This window comes from Nerophis ophidion, linkage group LG03 (assembly GCF_033978795.1).
Source record: "Nerophis ophidion isolate RoL-2023_Sa linkage group LG03, RoL_Noph_v1.0, whole genome shotgun sequence".
Classification (NCBI taxonomy): Eukaryota; Metazoa; Chordata; class Actinopteri; order Syngnathiformes; family Syngnathidae; genus Nerophis; species Nerophis ophidion.
Genome location: NC_084613.1, coordinates 4,920,726 through 4,944,276, shown reverse-complemented (window position 1 = coordinate 4,944,276; position 23,551 = coordinate 4,920,726). Strand labels below are relative to the sequence as shown.

At 41.9% G+C, this 23,551-nt stretch overlaps 1 protein-coding gene across 1 annotated transcript in view; it reads right to left on the bottom strand.

Moving 5' to 3' along the window:
* The window catches only part of cd2ap (CD2-associated protein), a 189,629-nt gene that overhangs the window by 137,443 nt on the left and 28,635 nt on the right, over positions 1-23,551 (bottom strand). Inside the window, exon 2 of the mRNA XM_061894082.1 lies at positions 8,488-8,645. Within this exon, the coding sequence (XP_061750066.1) occupies positions 8,488-8,645 (158 nt within the window). The remainder of the gene's footprint in view (positions 1-8,487; positions 8,646-23,551) is intronic.

Genomic DNA, 23,551 nt, shown 5'->3' with positions numbered 1-23,551 from the left:
ACAAAAAAATAAATCTTTAACATCAATATTTATGGAACAAGTCCACAAAAATGAATATTGCATTGTTGCATCTCTTTTCACGGTTTATGAACTTACATTCATATTTTGTTTAAAGGGGAACAACATCACAATTTAAAAAGGGTTAAAAACAATAAAAATCAGTTCCCAGTGGCTTGTTGTATTTTTTGAAGTTTTTTTCAAAATTTTACCGGTCCCGGAATATCCCTAAATAAAGCTTTAAAGTGCCTTATTTTCGCTATCTTCGAAACCACTATCCATTTCCCTGTGACGTCATACAGTGCTGCCAATACAAACAACATGGCGGTTACCACAGCAAGATATAGCGACATTAGCTCGGATTCAGACTCGGATTTCAGCGGCTTAAGCGATTCAACAGATTACGCATGTATTGAAACAGATGGTCGGAGTATGGAGGCAGATAGCGAAAACGAAATTGAAGCTATTGAGCGAATAGCTATTGACGCTATTCGGCCATAGAGTGGGTGTACCTAATGAAGTGGCCTATAGCATGGCTGCCTTATTAGCATCGCCGGTAAAATGTGCGGACCAAACGATCAGGACTTTCGCATCTTGTGACACTGGAGCAACTTAAATCCGTCGATTGGTAAGTGTTTGTTTCGCATTAAATGTGGGTATCTAGTTTCAAATGTACATACAGCTAGCGTAAATGGCATGTTAGCATCGATTAGCGTAGCATGTTAGCATCGATTAGCTGGCAGTCATGCCGTGACCAAATATGTCTGATTAGCACATAAGTCAACAACATCAACAAAACTCACCTTTGTGATTTCGTTGACTTAATGGTTAACAATGCATCTGCAGGTTATCCATACATCTCCGTGGCTTGTTGTATTTTTTGAAGTTTTTTTCAAAATTTTACCGGTCCCAGAATATCCCTAAATAAAGCTTTAAAGTGCCTTATTTTCGCTATCTTCGAAACCACTATCCAGTTCCCTGTGACGTCACACAGTGCTGCCAATACAAACAACATGGCGGTTACCACAGCAAGATATAGCGACAGTAGCTCGGATTCAGACTCGGATTTCAGCGGCTTAAGCGATTCAACAGATTACGCATGTATTGAAACAGATGGTTGGAGTATGGAGGCAGATAGCGAAAATGAAATCGAAGAAGAAATTGAAGCTATTGAGCGAATAGCTATTGACGCTATTCGGCCATGGCATGGGTGTACCTAATGAAGTGGCCTATAGCATGGCTGCCTTATTAGCATCGCCGGTAAAAATGTGCGGACCAAACGATCAGGACTTTCGCATCTTTTGACACTGGAGCAACTTAAATCCGCCGATTGGTAAGTGTTTGTTTCGCATTAAATGTAATTATCTTGTTTCAAATGTACATACAGCTAGCGTGAGTAGCATGTTAGCATTGATTAGCGTAGCATGTTAGCATCGATTAGCTGGCAGTCATGCCGTGACCAAATATGTCTGATTAGCACATAAGTTAACAACATCAACAAAACTCACCTTTGTGATTTCGTTGACTTAATGGTTAAAAATGCATCTGCAGGTTATCCATACATCTCCGTGGCTTGTTGTGTTTTTTGAAGTTTTTTTCAAAATTTTACCGGTCCCAGAATATCCCTAAATAAAGCTTTAAAGTGCCTTATTTTCGCTATCTTCGAAACCACTATCCATTTCCCTGTGACGTCACACAGTGCTGCCAATACAAACAACATGGCGGTTACCACAGCAAGATATAGCGACATTAGCTCGGATTCAGACTCGGATTTCAGCGGCTTAAGCGATTCAACAGATTACGCATGTATTGAAACAGATGGTCGGAGTATGGAGGGAGATAGCGAAAACAAAATTGAAGAAGAAATTGAAGCTATTGAGCGAATAGCTATTGAAGTTATTCGGCCATAGCATGGGTGTACCTAATGAAGTGGCCTATAGCATGGCTGCCTTATTAGCATCGCCAGTAAAATGTGCGGACCAAACGATCAGGACTTTTGCATCTTTTGACACTGGAGCAACTTAAATCCGCCGATTGGTAAGTGTTTGTTTCGCATTAAATGTAATTATCTTGTTTCAAATGTACATACAGCTAGCGTAAGTAGCATGTTAGCATTGATTAGCGTAGCATGTTAGCATCGATTAGCTGGCAGTCATGCCGTGACCAAATATGTCTGATTAGCACATAAATCAACAATATCAACAAAACTCACCTTTGTGATTTCGTTGACTTAATCGTTGCAAATGCATCTGCAGGTTATCCATACATCTCTGTGCCATGTCTGTCTTAGCATCGCCGCTCAAATGTGAAGACACTCTGGCACATTCAATGGGGGTCTGGCGGCAGATTTCTTGCCAGTGGTGCAACTTGAATCCCTCCCTGTTAGTGTTGTTACACCCTCCGACAACACACCGACGAGGCATGATGTCTCCAAGGTTCCAAAAAAGTAGTCGAAAAAACAGAAAATAACAGAGCTGAGACCCGGTGTTTGTAACGTGAAAATGAAAATGGCGGGTGTGTTACCTCGGTGACGTCACGTTCTGACATCATCGCTAAAAGATTGATAAACAGAAAGGCGTTTAATTTGCCAAAATTCACCCATTTCAGAGTTCGGAAATCGGTTAAAAAAATAGATGGTCTTTTTTCTGCACCATCAAGGTATATATATTGACGCTTGCATAGGTCTGCTGATAATGTTCCCCTTTAAGTATTATTCAATAAATATATTTATAAAGGATTTTTGAATTGTTGCTATTTTTAGAATATTTTAAAAAAAAATCTCACATGCCCCTTGGCATGCCTTCAAGTTTTGATTGATTGATTGATTGATACTTTTATTAGTAGATTGCACAGTACAGTACATATTCCGTACAATTGACCACTAAATGGTAACACCCCAATACATTTTTCAACTTGTTTAAGTCGGGGTCCATGTTAATCAAGTCATGGTACAAATATATACTATCAGCATAATACAGTCATCACACAAGTTAATCATCATAGTATGTACATTGAATTATTTACAATTTGGGGGTCGGATGTGGAGGGTGTTTGGTTTGGTTGATATCAGCACTTCAGTCATCAACAATTGTATCGTCTGAGAAATGGACATTGAAACAGTGTAGGTCTTATTTAGTAGGATATGTACAGCCAGCAGAGAACATAGTGAGTTCACATAGCATAAGAACAAGTATATACATTAGAAGTACATTTGAGTTGATGTGGGATGTGAATGGAGGAGGGTATTAGTAAAGTGTTGAAGTTGCCTGGAGGTGTTGTTTTAGAGCGCTTTTGAAGGAATATAGAGATGCACTTGCTTTTATACCTGTTGGAAGTGCATTCCACATTGATGTGGCATAGAAAGAGAATGAGTTAAGACCTTTGTTAGATCGGAATCTGGGTTTAACGTGGTTTGTGGAGCTCCCCCTGGTGTTGTGGTTATGGCGGTCATTTACGTTAAGGAAGTAGTTTGACATGTACTTCGGTATCAAGGAGGTGTAGCGGATTTTATAGACTAGGCTCAGTGCAAGTTGTTTTACTCTGTACTCATACCCCCATTTGAGAACCACTGATTTAGACCATTTCCGTCCAAGGCGTGTCTCATGACGTTTAGCATTCCATGAAGTACAAGTGCCAGTGGCTGAGGTTAGACCAAAGTTCAAGCGCCAGTACTGCTCTTCAGCAGATTAACTAGCCAAGCAAAGTGACAAACCCAGTCTCCTGAGAAGATTACCCATTTTACTAACATTAATGATTTACAGCTTTCAAAAAAGCAGCAAACTGAACCGTCAGAAGGAGATTATTTACTGTACTTTTACAGCCACTACGTTTCCAGGCACTAAATTAGTCACATTTTTCAAATAGTTGGGTTTTCTGTATTGACACACCCATATGTGTGAAGTCCCAGTATCTATTGGTCATAAGCTATGCGCCTTATTTCCTGTTTGGTGCGTATTATTGTATTGCCAGAAGATGTCTCCCAACATGTTCCTCGATTGATATGTACTAGCATTTATCTGGGCACAAATATCACAGATTACATTACAAAACATCTATGACAAAGCATGATCCTAATAGAAGACCATTTTTCATTTTGTTAGTGTAGTTCAGGGGTCACCAACCGTTTTGAAACCAAGAGCTACTTCTTGGGTACTGATTAATGCGAAGGGCTACCAGTTTGATACACACTTAAATAAATTGCCAGAAATAGCCAATTTTGTCAATTTACCTTAAACGCTATGTTATTATTAATAATTAATGATATTTCTCCTTGTGGAAACACTGATCATCTTAATGATTTCTCACAATAAATATATATTTTTGATGACATGTTTAAAATAGGTTAAAATCCAATCTGCACTTTCTTAGAATATATAACAAATTGGACCAAGCTATATTTTTTAAAGGGGAACATTATCAGCAGACCTATGCAAGCGTCAATATATACCTTGATGGTGCAGAAAAAAGACCATATATTTTTTTAACCGATTTCCGAACTCTAAATGGGTGAATTTTGGCGAATTAAACGCCTTTCTGTTTATCGCTCTTTTTGCGATGACGTCAGAACGTGACGTCTCCGAGGTAATACAGCCGCCATTTTCATTTTCAACACATTGTAAACATTGGGTCTCAGCTCTGTTATTTTCCGTTTTTTTGACTATTTTTTGGAACCTTGGAGACATCGTGCCTCGTCGGTGTGTTGTCGGAGGGTGTAACAACACTAACAGGGAGGGATTCAAGTTGCACCACTGGCTCGAAGATGCCAAAGTGTCTGCCGCCAGACCCCCATTGAATGTACCAAAGTGTCTCCACATTTTACCGGCGATAGCAGACATGGCACAGAGATGTATGGATAACCTGTAGATGCATTTGTAACGATAAAGTCACAGTAATCACAAAGGTGAGTTTTGTTGATGTTGACTGCCAGCTAATCGATGCCAACATGCTACGCTAATCAATGCTAACATGCTATTTAACGACGGTGCTAAAGCAGACATGGCACAGAGATGTATGGATAACCTGCAGATGCATTTGCAACGATAAAGTCACAGTAATCACAAAGGTGAGTTTTGTTGATGTTGACTGCCAGATAATCGATGCTAACATGCTACGCTAATCAATGCTAACATGCTATTTATTGGCGGTGCTAAAGCAGACATGGCACAGAGATGTATGGATAACCTGCAAATGCATTTGCAACTATATTACGTTTCCTTCCACCCACATTTAATGCGAAACAAACACTTACCAATCGACGGATTTAAGTTGCTCCAGTGTCAAAAGATGCGAAAGTCCTGATCGTTTGGTCCGCACATTTTACCGGCGATGCTAACGCAGCTATTCAGCCATGCTATGGGTATGAATAGCGTCAATAGCTATTCACTCAATAGCTTCAGTTTCTTCTTCTATACTTTCATACTCCCAACCATCCGTTTCAATACATGCGTAATCTGTTGAATCGCTTAAGCCGCTGAAATCCGAGTCTGAATCCGAGCTAATGTCGCTATATCTTGCTGTGGTATTCCCATTGTTTGTTTACATTGGCAGCACTGTGTGACGTCACAGGGAAATGGATAGTGGCATCGCAAATAGCGAAAATCAAGCACTTTAAAGCTTTTTTTTAGGGATATTCGGAGACCGGTAAAATTTTGAAAAAATTTCAAAAAATACAACATGCCACTGGGAACTGATTTTTATTGTTTTTAACCCTTTTGAAATTGTGATAATGTTCCCCTTTAACAAAGACAAATCCTTTTTTCTTCTAGATTTTCCAGAACAAAAATTTTAAAAGAAATTCAAAAGACTTTGAAATAAGATTTAAATTTGATTCTACAGATTTTCTAGATTTGCCAAAATTATTTTTGGGAATTTTAATCATAATAAGTTTGAAGAAATATTTCACAAATATTCGAAAAAACAGAAGCTAAAATGAAGAATTAAATTAATATTTATTTATTATTCTTTACAATAAAAAAATAAATGTACTTGAACATTGATTTAAATTGTCAGGAAAGAAGAGGAAGGAATTTAAAAGGTAAAAAGGTAAATGTGTTTAAAAATCCTAAAATCATTTTTAAGGTTGTATTTTTTCTCTAAAATTGTCTCTCTGAAAGTTATAAGAAGCAAAGTAAAAAAATTAATGAATTGATTTAAACACGTGAAGACCAAGTCTTTAAAATATTTTCTTGGATTTTCAAATTCTATTTGAGTTTTGTCTCTCTTAGAATTAAAAATGTCGAGCAAAGCGAGACCAGCTTGCTAGTAAATAAATACAATTTAAAAAAATCGAGGCAGCTCACTGGTAAGTGCTGCTATTTGAGCTATTTTTAGAACAGGCCAGCGGGCGACTCATCTGGTCCTTACGGGCGACCTGGTGTAGAGTAAACCAATGTTGACAAAATTACAAGGCTGAGGCCTCGAATGAATTGAGGCACCGCCTCCCGTAAACCGACCAAGCTAGTCCAATACAAGATGGATCACTCCATTCATTTTTTTCTTGCTATGGAACAAATGTGGTCAGGTGCTAAACCAGATGCACGTAGTCGACTCTCGAGACAGAATTATCCGGTTCTTTTTCATTGTTTATATCTCAGGCCCAAAGACAATGACTACCATTTCATTACAACTGGCAACAATGAAAGATTTTAGCATGCATTTATTTGCACGTACAAGCCAGAGGAGGCAAGAGAGTCCGCAGCTGCCTCTTTGACAGATGCACGAGGAACGATGCAAGCTCCGCTCATGTCTACGGTAAGAGCCGACATTTTACTATCCACTTTATTTATATAGCACATTTAAACAACAATAACGTTTCCAAAGTGCTGCACAGCCATGTTAAAAACAATATTATGCTCCACCAATGACTGAATAAAAACAAAAAATTAATAAATATAAAACCAATATAAAAACAAATATGATTAAAAAAAATTGTAAAAGGGTAAAATCAATTAAAACAGTACAATAGAAATCAAAGTGTATAAAAAACACAGAGGACCACACAACTCACGTAGTGTTAAAAGCCAAAGAATAAAAGTGGGTCTTAAGACGAGACTTAAAACACTCCACCGTGGAAGCAGTTTGAACATGGAGGGGCAGAGTGTTCCAGACCTTAGGGCCGACTACAGAGAAGGGCCACAATTTTCTCACCGAAACCTGCCGGTTGACATGTGGTCGGGAACCATGTTGGCTTGACCGCTCTGTTCCATAGTAAAGCTTCACCTTCGGGAATGTAAACAAGGAAACACCGGCTGTGTTTGTGTTGCTAAAGGCAGCCGCAATACACCGCTTCCCACCTACATCTTTCTGCTTATTGTGTTACTGGTGTTTTAGTGAGATTATATGGTACCTGAAAGTTGGAAGGGTGTGGGGACCGCTAGTGTCTCCGGTGGGAGGAGGTAAGAGAGTCCGCAGCTGCAGGAGGACAAGAGCTCCGCTCATGTCTACGGTAAGAGCCGACTTATTACCACAATTTTCTCACCGAAACCTGCCGGTTGACATGTGGTTGGGAAACATGTTGGCTTGACCGCTGTGTTCCATAGTAAAGCTTCACCTTCGGGAATGTAAACAAGGAAACACCGGTTCTGTTTGTGTTGCTGAAGGCAGCCGCAATACACCGCTTCCCACCTACATCTTTCTTCTTTGACGTCTCCATTATTAATTGAAGAAATTGCAAAAGTGTCCAGAATATTGTGTAATTATGCGATCAAAGCAGACGACTTATAGCTGGGATCGGGCTGTAACAAAATGTCCGCTACAATCCGTGACGTCACGCGCACGCGTCATCGTACCGCGACGTTTTCAACAGGATACTTCGCGCGAAATTTTAAATTGCAATTTAGTCAACTAAAAAGGCCGTATCGGCATTTGTTGCGATGTTAATATTTCATCATTGATGTATAAACTATCAGACTGCGTGGTCGGTAGTAGTGGCTTTCAGTAGGTTTTTAAGTATCCACATATGTTATGTAATCAGTGCTAAAATTGTGCTGTTTTGTGGGCCAATCACGGACTGACTTGATTTCAATGTATTTCACTGTTGTTTTGAAGTAGAAGCTCAGTCCTGGAACCAATTGAGTTGGGAGGTTATACTTGTATAGGCTTTTCTACCTTTAAGATAGTCAAAGCGCCTTGACACTATTTCCACATTCATCCATTCACACACTGATGGAGGGAGCTGCCATGCAGGGCCCTAACCACCACCCATCTGGAGCAAGGGTGAAGTGCCTTGCTCAAGGACACAACGGACGTGACGAGGTTGGTAGAAGGTGGGGATTGAACCAGGAACCACTCTCCCAACCGCGCCACATTGAGGTCTTAGTTCATGTTATAATGACGCCTCTGGAAAACATCTCAGAAGCCGAGGCAACTGGTGACTTCCTACATGAGCATGTTGGTCTTCATGTTTAGCAAACACCCAAGCATGGTGAAAAAAAGAAAATTGCATTTATGTGGTCAACTTTTTTTTCCAAAAACAGCCTGAGTTGCGCTCACCTTGACAAAGTTGTCAGGAAAGAGTCCCCGTTTACCGTTGAGATCTCCCTCCATCCAGCCGTCCTCCTCGATGCGGCGGACATTCTTTATGATGTCACCGGGTCGCAGGGTCAGCTCATCTTCGTGGAGCGCTTCGTATTCAAACTCCACCACGACCTCTGTTCCAGACGCAGGATGAAAAAGAAAAAGAGAAAGAAAGAGGGGAAGAAAGAAAAAAAGAATGTTGAAAAAAAAAAACTAGATCCACAGAGAATATGGGGATTTGGGCTTCAGTTCAATACTTCTGCCATCACACTCATTAAATGATGCACCCTCTATGCAGCTTGTTAGGAGACAACTGTTGTACACATTAAATGATGCACCCTCTATGCAGCTTGTTAGGAGACAACTGTTGCACACATTAAATGATGCACCCTCTATGCAGCTTGTTAGGAGACAACTGTTGCACACATTAAATGATGCACCCTCTATGCAGCTTGTAAGGAGACAACTGTTGCACACATTAAATGATGCACCCTCTATGCAGCTTGTTAGGAGACAACTGTTGCACACATTAAATGATGCACCCTCTATGCAGCTTGTTAGGAGACAACTGTTGCACACATTAAATGATGCACCCTCTATGCAGCTTGTTAGGAGACAACTGTTGTACACATTAAATGATGCACCCTCTATGCAGCTTGTTAGGAGACAACTGTTGCACACATTAAATGATGCACCCTCTATGCAGCTTGTTAGGAGACAACTGTTGCACACATTAAATGATGCACCCTATATGCAGCTTGTTAGGAGACACATGTTGCACACATTAAATGATGCACCCTGTATGCAGCTTGTTAGGAGACAACTGTTGCACACATTAAATGATGCACCCTCTATGCAGCTTGTTAGGAGACAACTGTTGCACAAATTAAATGATGCACGCTCTATGCAGCTTGTTAGGAGACAACTGTTGCACAAAGTAAATGATGCACCCTGTATGCAGCTTGTTAGGAGACAACTGTTGCACACATTAAATGATGCACCCTCTATGCAGCTTGTTAGGAGACAACTGTTGCACACATTAAATGATGCACCCTCTATGCAGCTTGTTAGGAGACAACTGTTGCACACATTAAATGATGCACCCTCTATGCAGCTTGTTAGGAGACAACTGTTGCACACATTAAATGATGCACCCTCTATGCAGCTTGTTAGGAGACAACTGTTGCACACATTAAATGATGCACCCTCTATGCAGCTTGTTAGGAGACAACTGTTGCACACATTAAATGATGCACCCTCTATGCAGCTTGTTAGGAGACAACTGTTGCACACATTAAATGATGCACCCTCTATGCAGCTTGTTAGGAGACAACTGTTGCACACATTAAATGATGCACCCTCTATGCAGCTTGTTAGGAGACAACTGTTGCACACATTAAATGATGCACGCTCTATGCAGCTTGTTAGGAGACAACTGTTGCACACATTAAATGATGCACCCTCTATGCAGCTTGTTAGGAGACAACTGTTGCACACATTAAATGATGCACCCTCTATGCAGCTTGTTAGGAGACAACTGTTGCACACATTAAATGATGCACCCTCTATGCAGCTTGTTAGGAGACAACTGTTGCACACATTAAATGATGCACCCTATATGCAGCTTGTTACGAGACAACTGTTGCACAAATTAAATGATGCACGCTCTATGCAGCTTGTTAGGAGACTACTGTTGCACACATTAAATGATGCACCCTCTATGCAGCTTGTTAGGAGACAACTGTTGCACACATTAAATGATGCACCCTCTATGCAGCTTGTTAGGAGACAACTGTTGCACAAATTAAATGATGCACGCTCTATGCAGCTTGTTAGGAGACTACTGTTGCACACATTAAATGATGCACGCTCTATGCAGCTTGTTAGGAGACAACTGTTGCACACATTAAATGATGCACCCTCTATGCAGCTTGTTAGGAGACAACTGTTGCACACATTAAATGATGCACCCTCTATGCAGCTTGTAAGGAGACAACTGTTGCACACATTAAATGATGCACCCTCTATGCAGCTTGTTAGGAGACAACTGTTGCACAAATTAAATGATGCACCCTCTATGCAGCTTGTTAGGAGACAACTGTTGCACACATTAAATGATGCACCCTCTATGCAGCTTGTTAGGAGACAACTGTTGCACACATTAAATGATGCACCTTCTATGCAGCTTGTTTGGAGACAACTGTTGCACACATTAAATGATGCACCCTCTATGCAGCTTGTTAGGAGACAACTGTTGCACACATTAAATGATGCACCCTCTATGCAGCTTGTTAGGAGACTACTGTTGCATAAATTAAATGATGCACCCTCTATGCAGCTTGTTAGGAGACAACTGTTGCACAAATTAAATGATGCACCGTCTATGCAGCTTGTTAGGAGACAACTGTTGCACACATTAAATGATGCACCCTATATGCAGCTTGTTAGGAGACAACTGTTGCACACATTAAATGATGCACCCTCTATGCAGCTTGTTAGGAGACAACTGTTGCACACATTAAATGATGCACCCTATATGCAGCTTGTTAGGAGACAACTGTTGCACACATTAAATGATGCACCCTCTATGCAGCTTGTTAGGAGACAACTGTTGCACACATTAAATGATGCACCCTGTATGCAGCTTGTTAGGAGACAACTGTTGCACACATTAAATGATGCACCCTCTATGCAGCTTGTTAGGAGACAACTGTTGCACACATTAAATGATGCACCCTCTATGCAGCTTGTAAGGAGACAACTGTTGCACAAAGTAAATGATGCACGCTCTATGCAGCTTGTTAGGAGACAACTGTTGCACACATTAAATGATGCACCCTCTATGCAGCTTGTTAGGAGACAACTGTTGCACAAATTAAATGATGCACGCTCTATGCAACTTGTTAGGAGACCACTGTTGCATAAATTAAATGTTGCATCCTCTATGCAGCTTGTTAGGAGACAACTGTTGCACACATTAAATGATGCACCCTCTATGCAGCTTGTTAGGAGACAACTGTTGCACACATTAAATGATGTACCCTCTATGCAGCTTGTTAGGAGACAACTGTTGCACACATTAAATGATGCACCCTCTATGCAGCTTGTTAGGAGACAACTGTTGCACACGATAAATGATGCACCCTGTATGCAGCTTGTTAGGAGACAACTGTTGCACACATTAAATGATGCACGCTCTATGCAGCTTGTTAGGAGACAACTGTTGCACACATTAAATGATGCACCCTCTATGCAGCTTGTTAGGAGACAACTGTTCCACACATTAAATGATGCACCCTGTATGCAGCTTGTTAGGAGACAACTGTTGCACACATTAAATGATGCACCCTCTATGCAGCTTGTTAGGAGACAACTGTTGCACACATTAAATGATGCACCCTCTATGCAGCTTGGAATGTTGCATATCAACCGGGTTCATTATGAAAGACATGACAATGGATGGATGCATTCAAAATATCAAGTAAACATAAATAAAAGTCCGCTTACAGAGGAGAGGCAATGGAAGCTCCACTATTTTGCCCATAAAATCCAATAAATAACCATTTAATTATTAGACTCCATTTACATTTGGTGAGTGGAATATTAAGAAGAATGAGTAATATTGTTATTGTAAGTGCTAATGCAGACCAACTGGTTATAGCGGCGACGTGATCACTCCGTGTGTTTACATCATGGAGTGGTCTGCTGCTTCCTTGCTTCCCTGCTCCATGGAAGTTTATTCTAGATCCTAAATCAGGCCTCTCACCTTGACATGAGACGTCTCAGTAAGTAATCCGACAAGTTGGGACACTGACAGCCATTTCGGAGCCGGAGTTGGCGAGAAAGACATGAAAAGCGCTAGTTCCCCTGGCCCCCCCACCCCGTTTCTTCACAAGAATGATGAGACAATTTTTATGTAAAAGGGAATATATTAACATCCAACAGTCAGCATCCTAGTGACATCGTACAGTAAGTGATGTTTTATTATGTTTAACGGCTCTGCAGTGAGCAGAAATGAATGGTATTGAAATAACAGCAAACCCTGTGATGCTTAAAATTATCAAAATATGTAAATATTAAATGTTATTGTAAATCTTACAATCTAACATAAATACTTACATCATGTGTATAAAACCCTAATTGAAGTGATCTTTAGGGGCTTTATAGACAGAATTTAACAGCTCCCCGAGGCTCCATTGTAAACTGACTTTTAATCGCATATATTTACTATTTAGAATCCAAAAAAAACATCCATCTTGATATCTCTCATAATGATTGTGAACAATATGCAAAATTCCCCTTTAAGAGCAATGTTAGATACCAAGTTGACAGCTCTGGCTTTTAGCTCGGTAGCTAGCCCGCTGCGCTCTCATACAAAGGGCCAAAGTTAGAGTCCCAGGCTGAATGGAATCAGGAGCTGATCCAGGCGGGAATTCTGGCAAAACTTGTTTCATGCCTCTGGACATCCAATTTAAAGAAATGAGATGTTCTTATTCAAACGGGGATAGCAGGTCCATTCTATGTGTCATACTTGATCATTTCGCCATATTGCCATATTTTTGCTGAAAGGATTTAGTAGAGAACATCGACGATAAAGTTTGCAACTTTTGGTCGCTAATAAAAAAGCCTTGCCTGTACCGGAAGTAGCAGACGATGTGCGCGTGATGTCACGGGTTGTGGAGCTCCTCACATCTGAACATTGTTTACAATCATGGCCACCAGCAGCGAAAGCGTTTCGGACTGAGAAAGTGACGATTTCCCCATTAATTTGAGCAAGGGTAAAATATTGGTGGATGAGGATAGTGAGAGTGAAGGACTAGAAAAAAAAAAAAGAAAAAAAGACAGGGCAGTGGGAGCGATTCAGATGTTATTAGACACATTTACTAGGATAATTTTGGAAAATCCCTTATCTGCTTATTGTGTTACTAGTGTTTTAGTGAGATTATATGGTACGGCGTGGCGCAGTGGGAGAGTGGCCGTGCGCAACCCGAGGGTCACTGGTTCAAATCCCACCTAGAACCAACCTCGTCACGTCCGTTGTGTCCTGAGCAAGACACTTCACCCTTGCTCCTGATGGGTGCTGGTTGGCGCCTTGCATGGCAGCTCCCTCCATCAGTGTGTGAATGTGTGTGTGAATGGGTAAATGTGGAAGTAGTGTCAAAGCGCTTTGAGTACCTTGAAGGTAGAAAAGCGCTATACAAGTACAACCCATTTATCATTTATTATTTACATGAAAGTCGGAAGGGTGTGGCCACGGGTGTGGTGAACGCCTGTGTCTCCGGTGGGAGGAGGTAAGAGAGTCCGCAAGCTCCGCTCATGTCTACGGTAAGAGCCGACTTATTACCACAATTTTCTCGCCGAAACCTGCGATGACATGTGGTTGGGAACCATGTTAGCTTGACTGCTCTGTTCCATAGTAAAGCTTCACATTCGGGAATGTAAACAAGGAAACACCGGCTGTGTTTGTGTTGCTAAAGGCAGCTGCAATACACCGCTTCCCACCTACATCTTTCTTCTTTGACGTCTCCATTATTAATTGGACAAATTGCAAAAGATTCAGCAACACAGATGACCAGAATACTGTGTAATTATGCAATTAAAGCAGACTACTTATAGCTTGGATCGGGCTGGAACAAAATGTCCGCTACAATCCGAGACGTCACACGCAACGTTTTCAACAGGATACTTCACGGGTAATTTAAAATTGCAATTTAGTAAACTAAAGCGGCCGTATTGGCATGTGTTGCAATGTTAATATTTCATCATTGATATATAAACTATCAGACTGCGTGGTCGCTAGTAGTGGCTTTCAGTAGGCCTTTAGAGCTTCTAATGCCATTTAAGGACCTCATTTTTGCCAAATTAATGTAATACTTTTAATGCTATTAAACCTCCCACCAATATAGAATCGCCTAAAAATGACAAAAATTGTATTTTCACTGTTCGAGGGATAGGTTGTATTTTTACAGCAAAGTAAAAGTGTATGGAATGCAGCCTGCAATACAAGACATGTTGGACATGTTCAAACACGGCTGAAATATCCTCAGCCATTTGCCAAGTGAGGAAAAGCATACCTTCATGGAAGTAGAGTCTGCAGCCTGGACTGCTGTATATATAACATCCATAAGTAGGAGTGCTTTTGTGACGATACTTCAGATGATTTTCTAATGACAACAAAAGCCTTCTGCCCTCTCAAGTCATGCACACACTAATAATAAAAGTTTCAATCAATCAATCAAAACAATTTGGAATTAAGTAGAGTCAGCACAGTGGAACAAGGGTTAGTACATGTGCCTACAATAGTTACAAGGGTTTTAGTACATGTGCCTACAATAGTTACAAGGGTTAGTACATGTGCCTACAATAGTTACAAGGGTTTTAGTACATGTGCCTACAATAGTTACAAGGGTTTTAGTACATGTGCCTACAATAGTTACAAGGGTTTTAGTACATGTGCCTACAATAGTTACAAAGGTTAGTGCATGTGACTACAATAGTTACAAAGGTTAGTGCATGTGCCTACAATAGTTACAAAGGTTAGTACATGTGCCTACAATAGTTACAAGGGTTTTAGTGCATGTGCCTACAATAGTTACAAGGGTTTTAGTACATGTGCCTACAATAGTTACAAGGGTTAGTGCATGTGCCTACAATTGGAAAATGGAAGGCTGGATAGAGTTCATTGCAAAATGAGTCAGCACGCCGACCCCTAGTACACACTGTCCAGATGTAAGACCCTTAGTATACTCTGTCTAGAAGTAAGACCCCTAGTACACACTGTCCAGATGTAAGACCCTTAGTATACTCTGTCTAGAAGTAAGACCCCTAGTACACACTGTCCAGGGGTAAGTCCCCTAGTACACACTGTCCAGAAGACCCTTAGTATACTCTGCCTAAAAGTAAGACCCCTAGTACATACTGTCCAGGAGTAAGAGCCCTAGTACACACTGTCCAGAAGTAAGAGCCCTAGTATACACTGTCCAGAAGTAAAACCCTTAGTATACTCTGTCTAGAAGTAAGACCCCTAGTACATACTGTCCAGATGTAAGACCACTAGTACACACTGTCCAGAAGTAAGACCACTAGTACACACTGTCCAGAAGTAAGACCACTAGTACACACTGTCCAGAAGTAAGACCCCTAGTACACACTGTCCAGAAGTAAGACCCCTAGTACATACTGTCCAGAAGTAAGACCCATAGTACACACTGTCGAGAAGTAAGACCCCTAGTACACACTGTCTAGAAGTAAGACCACTAGTACACACTGTCCAGAAGTAAGACCCTTAGTACACACTGTCCAGAAGTAAGACCCCTAGTACACACTGTCCAGAAGTAAGACCCCTAGTACATACTGTCCAGAAGTAAGACCCATAGTACACACTGTCGAGAAGTAAGACCCCTAGTACACACTGTCTAGAAGTAAGACCACTAGTACACACTGTCCAGAAGTAAGACCCATAGTACACACTGTCCAGAAGTAAGACCACTAGTACACACTGTCCAGAAGTAAGACCACTAGTACACACTGTCCAGAAGTAAGACCCTTAGTACACACTGTTCAGAAGTAAGACCCCTAGTATACACTGTCCAGAAGTAAGACCCTTAGTATACTATGTCTAGAAGTAAGACCCTTAGTACACACTGTCCAGAAGTAAGACCCTTAGTATACTATGTCTAGAAGTAAGACCCTTAGTACACACTGTCCAGAAGTAAGACCCCTTGTACACACTGTCCAGAAGTAAGACCCCTAGTACACACTGTCCAGAAGTAAGACCCCTAGTACACACTGTCCAGAAGTAAGACCCCTAGTACACACTGTCCATAAGTAGGACCCATAGTACACACTGTCCAGAAGTAAGACCCCTAGTACACACTGTCCAGAAGTAAGAGCCCTAGTACACACTGTTCAGAAGAGCCCTAGTACACACTGTCCAGAAGTAAGACCACTAGTACACACTGTCCAGAAGTAAGACCCCTAGTACACACTGTCCAGAAGTAAGACCCCTAGTATACACTGTCCAGAAGTAAGACCCCTTGTACACACTGTCCAGTAGTAAGACCCCTAGTATACACTGTCCAGAAGTAAGACCCCTAGTATACAATGTCCATAAGTAGGACCCCTAGTACACACTGTCCAGAAGTAAGACCCCTAGTATACACTGTCCAGAAGTAAGACCACTAGTACACACTGTCCAGAAGTAAGAGCCCTAGTACACACTGTCCAGAAGTAAGACCCCTAGTATACAATGTCCATAAGTAGGACCCCTAGTACACACTGTCCAGAAGTAAGACCCCTAGTATACACTGTCCATAAGTAGGACCCCTAGTATACACTGTCCAGAAGTAAGACCACTAGTACACACTGTTCAGAAGTAAGACCACTAGTACACACTGTTCAGAAGTAAGAGCCCTAGTACACACTGTCCAGAAGTAAGACCCCTAGTATACACTGTCCAGAAGTAAGACCCCTAGTACACACTGTCCAGAAGTAAGACCCCTAGTATACACTGTCCATAAGTAGGACCCATAGTACACACTGTCGAGAAGTAAGACCCCTAGTACACACTGTCCAGAAGTAAGACCCCTAGTATACACTGTCCAGAAGTAAGACTACTAGTACACACTGTCCAGAAGTAAGACTACTAGTACACACTGTCCAGAAGTAAGACTACTAGTACACACTGTCCAGAAGTAAGACCCCTAGTACACACTGTCCAGAAGTAAGACTACTAGTACACACTGTCTAGAAGTAAGACCACTAGTACACACTGTCCAGAAGTAAGACTACTAGTACACACTGTCTAGAAGTAAGACTCCTAGTACATACTGTCCAGTAGTAAGACCACTAGTACACACTGTCTAGAAGTAAGACCACTAGTACACACTGTCCAGAAGTAAGACCACTAGTACACACTGTCCAGAAGTAAGACCCCTAGTACACACTGTCCAGAAGTAAGACCACTAGTACACACTGTCCAGAAGTAAGACCCTTAGTACACACTGTTCAGAAGTAAGACCCCTAGTATACACTGTCCAGAAGTAAGACCCTTAGTATACTATGTCTAGAAGTAAGACCCTTAGTACACACTGTCCAGAAGTAAGACCCTTAGTATACTATGTCTAGAAGTAAGACCCTTAGTACACACTGTCCAGAAGTAAGACCCCTTGTACACACTGTCCAGAAGTAAGACCCCTAGTACACACTGTCCAGAAGTAAGACCCCTAGTACACACTGTCCAGAAGTAAGACCCCTAGTACACACTGTCCATAAGTAGGACCCATAGTACACACTGTCCAGAAGTAAGACCCCTAGTACACACTGTCCAGAAGTAAGAGCCCTAGTACACACTGTTCAGAAGAGCCCTAGTACACACTGTCCAGAAGTAAGACCACTAGTACACACTGTCCAGAAGTAAGACCCCTAGTACACACTGTCCAGAAGTAAGACCCCTAGTATACACTGTCCAGAAGTAAGACCCCTTGTACACACTGTCCAGTAGTAAGACCCCTAGTATACACTGTCCAGAAGTAAGACCCCTAGTATACAATGTCCATAAGTAGGACCCCTAGTACACACTGTCCAGAAGTAAGACCCCTAGTATACACTGTCCAGAAGTAAGACCACTAGTACACACTGTCCAGAAGTAAGAGCCCTAGTACACACTGTCCAGAAGTAAGACCCCTAGTATACAATGTCCATAAGTAGGACCCCTAGTACACACTGTCCAGAAGTAAGACCCCTAGTATACACTGTCCATAAGTAGGACCCCTAGTATACACTGTCCAGAAGTAAGACCACTAGTACACACTGTTCAGAAGTAAGACCACTAGTACACACTGTTCAGAAGTAAGAGCCCTAGTACACACTGTCCAGAAGTAAGACCCCTAGTATACACTGTCCAGAAGTAAGACCCCTAGTACACACTGTCCAGAAGTAAGACCCCTAGTATACACTGTCCATAAGTAGGACCCATAGTACACACTGTCGAGAAGTAAGACCCCTAGTACACACTGTCCAGAAGTAAGACCCCTAGTATACACTGTCCAGAAGTAAGACTACTAGTACACACTGTCCAGAAGTAAGACTACTAGTACACACTGTCCAGAAGTAAGACTACTAGTACACACTGTCCAGAAGTAAGACCCCTAGTACACACTGTCCAGAAGTAAGACTACTAGTACACACTGTCTAGAAGTAAGACCACTAGTACACACTGTCCAGAAGTAAGACTACTAGTACACACTGTCTAGAAGTAAGACTCCTAGTACATACTGTCCAGTAGTAAGACCACTAGTACACACTGTCTAGAAGTAAGACCACTAGTACACACTGTCCAGAAGTAAGACCACTAGTACACACTGTCCAGAAGTAAGACCCCTAGTACACACTGTCTAGAAGTAAGACTCCTAGTACATACTGTCCAGTAGTAAGACCACTAGTACACACTGTATATTCCAAGATGGCGGCGCCCGGACGGGCTGCGCTCTCGAGGAGCTGCTGCTAAAGATGGAACATTTGGCAGAAATACCGGACAATTCCACAAACTTTATGGCTGGCTCACATCGTGGTCACTCCGTGATCACGTACGACCGCCAGACACTTCTGGATGTGGACACATCGGGCCGTTTTGGACCGATAGACACTTGCGTGCTAGACTTGCTAACTAGCATGGGATTACATCGGCGGCTACATCCAGCGGCCTGTGAAGCAGGGGAGTCTAGTAGCAGCGGGGGCCGTCTACGGAGCAGACGCCAGCGGTGTGATCGGAAACGCGGATGCCGAGCGGGGCTAAAAACAAAGCAGAAGGCTAATCCCCACAGAACACCACTTTCCTCCATCCCGAAGACGGATTTAGATGGAAAATGCGCGACTACTGGTCTGGGTAAGGAGTCTGTTAAATTAGAACAAGTTGTTTCTGCTTTGAGTGTTTCAGAGTTGGACATGTGTTTTACTGAGGTGGCTAACTATGATGCGTGCAGTTTATCAAAGCAACAAACAAACAATCGGAAAATCCCCGTTACTGAGGTGGCTAACCATGATGCGTGCAGTTTATCAAAGCAACAAACAAACAATCGGAAAATCCCCGTTACTGAGGTGGCTAACCATGATGCGTGCAGTTTATCAAAGCAACAATCAAACAATCGGAAAATTCCTGTCGTATCAATTCCTAGATATGGTCGTAACTATACTAAATGCACTGGGCATAATAAACACAACATTATTAATATTGCTACTACGGATAATTTGATCAAAAACTCCCTAAAACAGCCCACTACCTATAATATAGGTTTTTTAAACATAAGATCATTGTCTCCTAAAACGTTGTTAGTTAATGATATTATCAGAGACAACAATCTTAACGTCATCGGTCTCAGCGAAACCTGGCTTAAACCAAACAACTTTTTTGCGCTAAATGAGGCATGTCCTCCTAACTTTACACATGCGCATATTGCCCGTCCGCTCAAAAGGGGTGGGGGGGTCGCACTAATATACAACGAAAACTTTAACCTTAGTCCTAACATAAATAATAAATATAAATCGTTTGAGGTGCTTACTATGAGGTCTGTCACACCGCTGCCTCTACACCTGGCTGTTATCTACCGCCCCCCAGGGCCCTATTCGGACTTTATTAATGAATTCTCAGAGTTCGTTGCTGATCTAGTGACACATGCCGATAATATAATCATAATGGGGGACTTTAATATCCATATGAATACCCCATCGGACCCACCGTGCGTAGCGCTCCAGACTGTAATTGATAGCTGTGGTCTCACACAAATAATAAATGAACCCACGCATCGCAACGGTAATACGATAGACCTAGTGCTTGTCAGGGGCATCACCGTTTCCAAAGTTACGATACTCCCGTATACTAAAGTATTGTCCGATCATTACCTTATAAAATTCGAGGTTCAGACGCATGTTCGTCAAACTAATAATAATAATAACTGCTATAGCAGCCGCAACATTAATACAGCCACAACGACAACTCTTGCGGACCTACTGCCCTCGGTAATGGCACCATTCCCAAAGTATGTGGGCTCTATTGATAACCTCACTAACAACTTTAACGACGCCCTGCGCGAAACCATTGATAACATAGCACCGCTAAAGTTAAAAAAGGCTCCAAAAAAGCGCACCCCGTGGTTTACAGAAGAAACTAGAGCTCAGAAATTATTATGCAGAAAGCTGGAACGCAAATGGCGCACGACTAAACTTGAGGTGCACCATCAAGCATGGAGTGATGGTTTAATAACTTATAAACGCATGCTTACCTTAGCTAAAGCTAAATATTACTCAAATCTCATCCACCGTAATAAAAACGATCCTAAATTTTTGTTTAGTACGGTAGCATCGCTAACCCAACAAGGGACTCCTTCCAGTAGCTTAACCCACTCAGCTGATGACTTTATGCAATTCTTTAGTAAGAAAATTGAAGTCATTAGAAAGGAGATTAAAGACAATGCGTCCCAGCTACAACGGGGTTCTATTAACACTGACACGATTGCATATACGGCGGATACTGCCCTCCAAAATAGTTTCTCTCGTTTTGAGGAAATAACATTAGAGGAATTGTTACAACGTGTTAAGGGAATAAAACAGACAACATGTTTACTTGACCCTCTTCCTGGGAAACTGATCAAGGAACTCTTTGTATTATTAGGTCCATCAGTGCTAAATATTATAAACTTATCACTCTCCTCGGGCACTGTTCCCCTAGCATTCAAAAAAAGCGGTTATTCATCCTCTTCTTAAAAGACCTAACCTCGATCCTGACCTCATGGTAAATTACCGACCGGTGTCTCACCTTCCCTTTATTTCAAAAATCCTTGAAAAAATTGTTGCGGAGCAGTTAAATGAACACTTAGCGTCTAACAATCTATGTGAAACCTTTCAATCCGGTTTCAGGGCAAATCACTCGACGGAGACAGCCCTCGCAAAAATGACTAATGATCTATTGCTAACGATGGATTCTGATGCGTCATCTATGTTGCTGCTCCTCGATCTTAGCGCTGCTTTCGATACCGTCGATCATAATATTTTATTAGAACGTATCAAAACACGAATTGGTATGTCAGACTTAGCCCTGTCTTGGTTTAACTCTTATCTTACTGATAGGATGCAGTGTGTCTCCCATAACAATGTGACCTCGGACTACGTTAAGGTAACGTGTGGAGTTCCCCAGGGTTCGGTCCTTGGCCCTGCACTCTTCAGCATCTACATGCTGCCGCTAGGTGACATCATACGCAAATACGGTGTTAGCTTTCACTGTTATGCTGATGACACCCAACTCTACATGCCCCTAAAGCTGACCAACACGCCGGATTGTAGTCAGCTGGAGGCGTGTCTTAATGAAATTAAACAATGGATGTCCGCTAACTTTTTGCAACTCAACGCCAAAAAAACGGAAATGCTGATTATCGGTCCTGCTAGACACCGAACTCTATTTAATAATACAACTCTAACATTTGACAACCAAACAATTAAACAAGGCGACACGGTAAAGAATCTGGGTATTATCTTCGACCCAACTCTCTCCTTTGAGGCACACATTAAAAGCGTTACTAAAACGGCCTTCTTTCATCTCCGTAACATCGCTAAAATTCGCTCCATTCTGTCCACTAAAGACGCTGAGATCATTATCCATGCGTTTGTTACGTCTCGCCTCGACTACTGTAACGTATTATTTTCGGGTCTCCCCATGTCTAGCATTAAAAGATTACAGTTGGTACAAAATGCGGCTGCTAGACTTTTGACAAGAACAAGAAAGTTTGATCACATTACGCCTGTACTGGCTCACCTGCACTGGCTTCCTGTGCACTTAAGATGTGACTTTAAGGTTTTACTACTTACGTATAAAATACTACACGGTCTAGCTCCATCTTATCTTGCCGATTGTATTGTACCATATGTCCCGGCAAGAAATCTGCGTTCAAAGGATTCCGGCTTATTAGTGATTCCCAAAGCCCAAAAAAAGTCTGCGGGCTATAGAGCATTTTCCGTTCGGGCTCCAGTACTCTGGAATACCCTCCCGGTAACAGTTCGCGATGCCACCTCAGTAGAAGCATTTAAGTCTCACCTTAAAACTCATTTGTATACTCTAGCCTTTAAATAGACTCCCTTTTTAGACCAGTTGATCTGCCGTTTCTTTTCTTTTTCTTCTATGTCCCACTCTCCCGTGTGGAGGGGGTCCGGTCCGATCCGGTGGCCATGTACTGCTCGCCTGTGTATCGGCTGGGGACATCTCTGCGCTGCTGGTCCGCCTACGCTTGGGATGGTTTCCTGCTGGCTCCGCTGTGAACGGGACTCTCGCTGCTGTGTCTTGGATCCTCTTTGGACTGGACTCCCGCGACTGTGTTGTATCCATTGTGGATTGAACTTTCACAGTATCATGTTAGACCCGCTCGACATCCATTGCTTTCCTCCTCTCTAAGGTTCTCATAGTCATCATTGTCACCGACGTCCCACTGGGTGTGAGTTTTCCTTGCCCTTATGTGGGCCTACCGAGGATGTCGTGGTGGTTTGTGCAGCCCTTTGAGACACTAGTGATTTAGGGCTATATAAGTAAACATTGATTGATTGATTGATACACACTGTCCAGAAGTAAGACCCCTAGTACACACTGTCCAGAAGTAAGACTACTAGTACACACTGTCTAGAAGTAAGACCACTAGTACACACTGTCCAGAAGTAAGACTACTAGTACACACTGTCTAGAAGTAAGACTCCTAGTACATACTGTCCAGTAGTAAGACCACTAGTACACACTGTCTAGAAGTAAGACCACTAGTACACACTGTCCAGAAGTAAGACCACTAGTACACACTGTCCAGAAGTAAGACCCCTAGTACACACTGTCTAGAAGTAAGACTCCTAGTACATACTGTCCAGTAGTAAGACCACTAGTACACACTGTCCAGAAGTAAGACTACTAGTACACACTGTCCAGAAGTAAGACTCCTAGTACATACTGTCCAGTAGTAAGACCACTAGTACACACTGTCCAGAAGTAAGACCACTAGTACACACTGTCCAG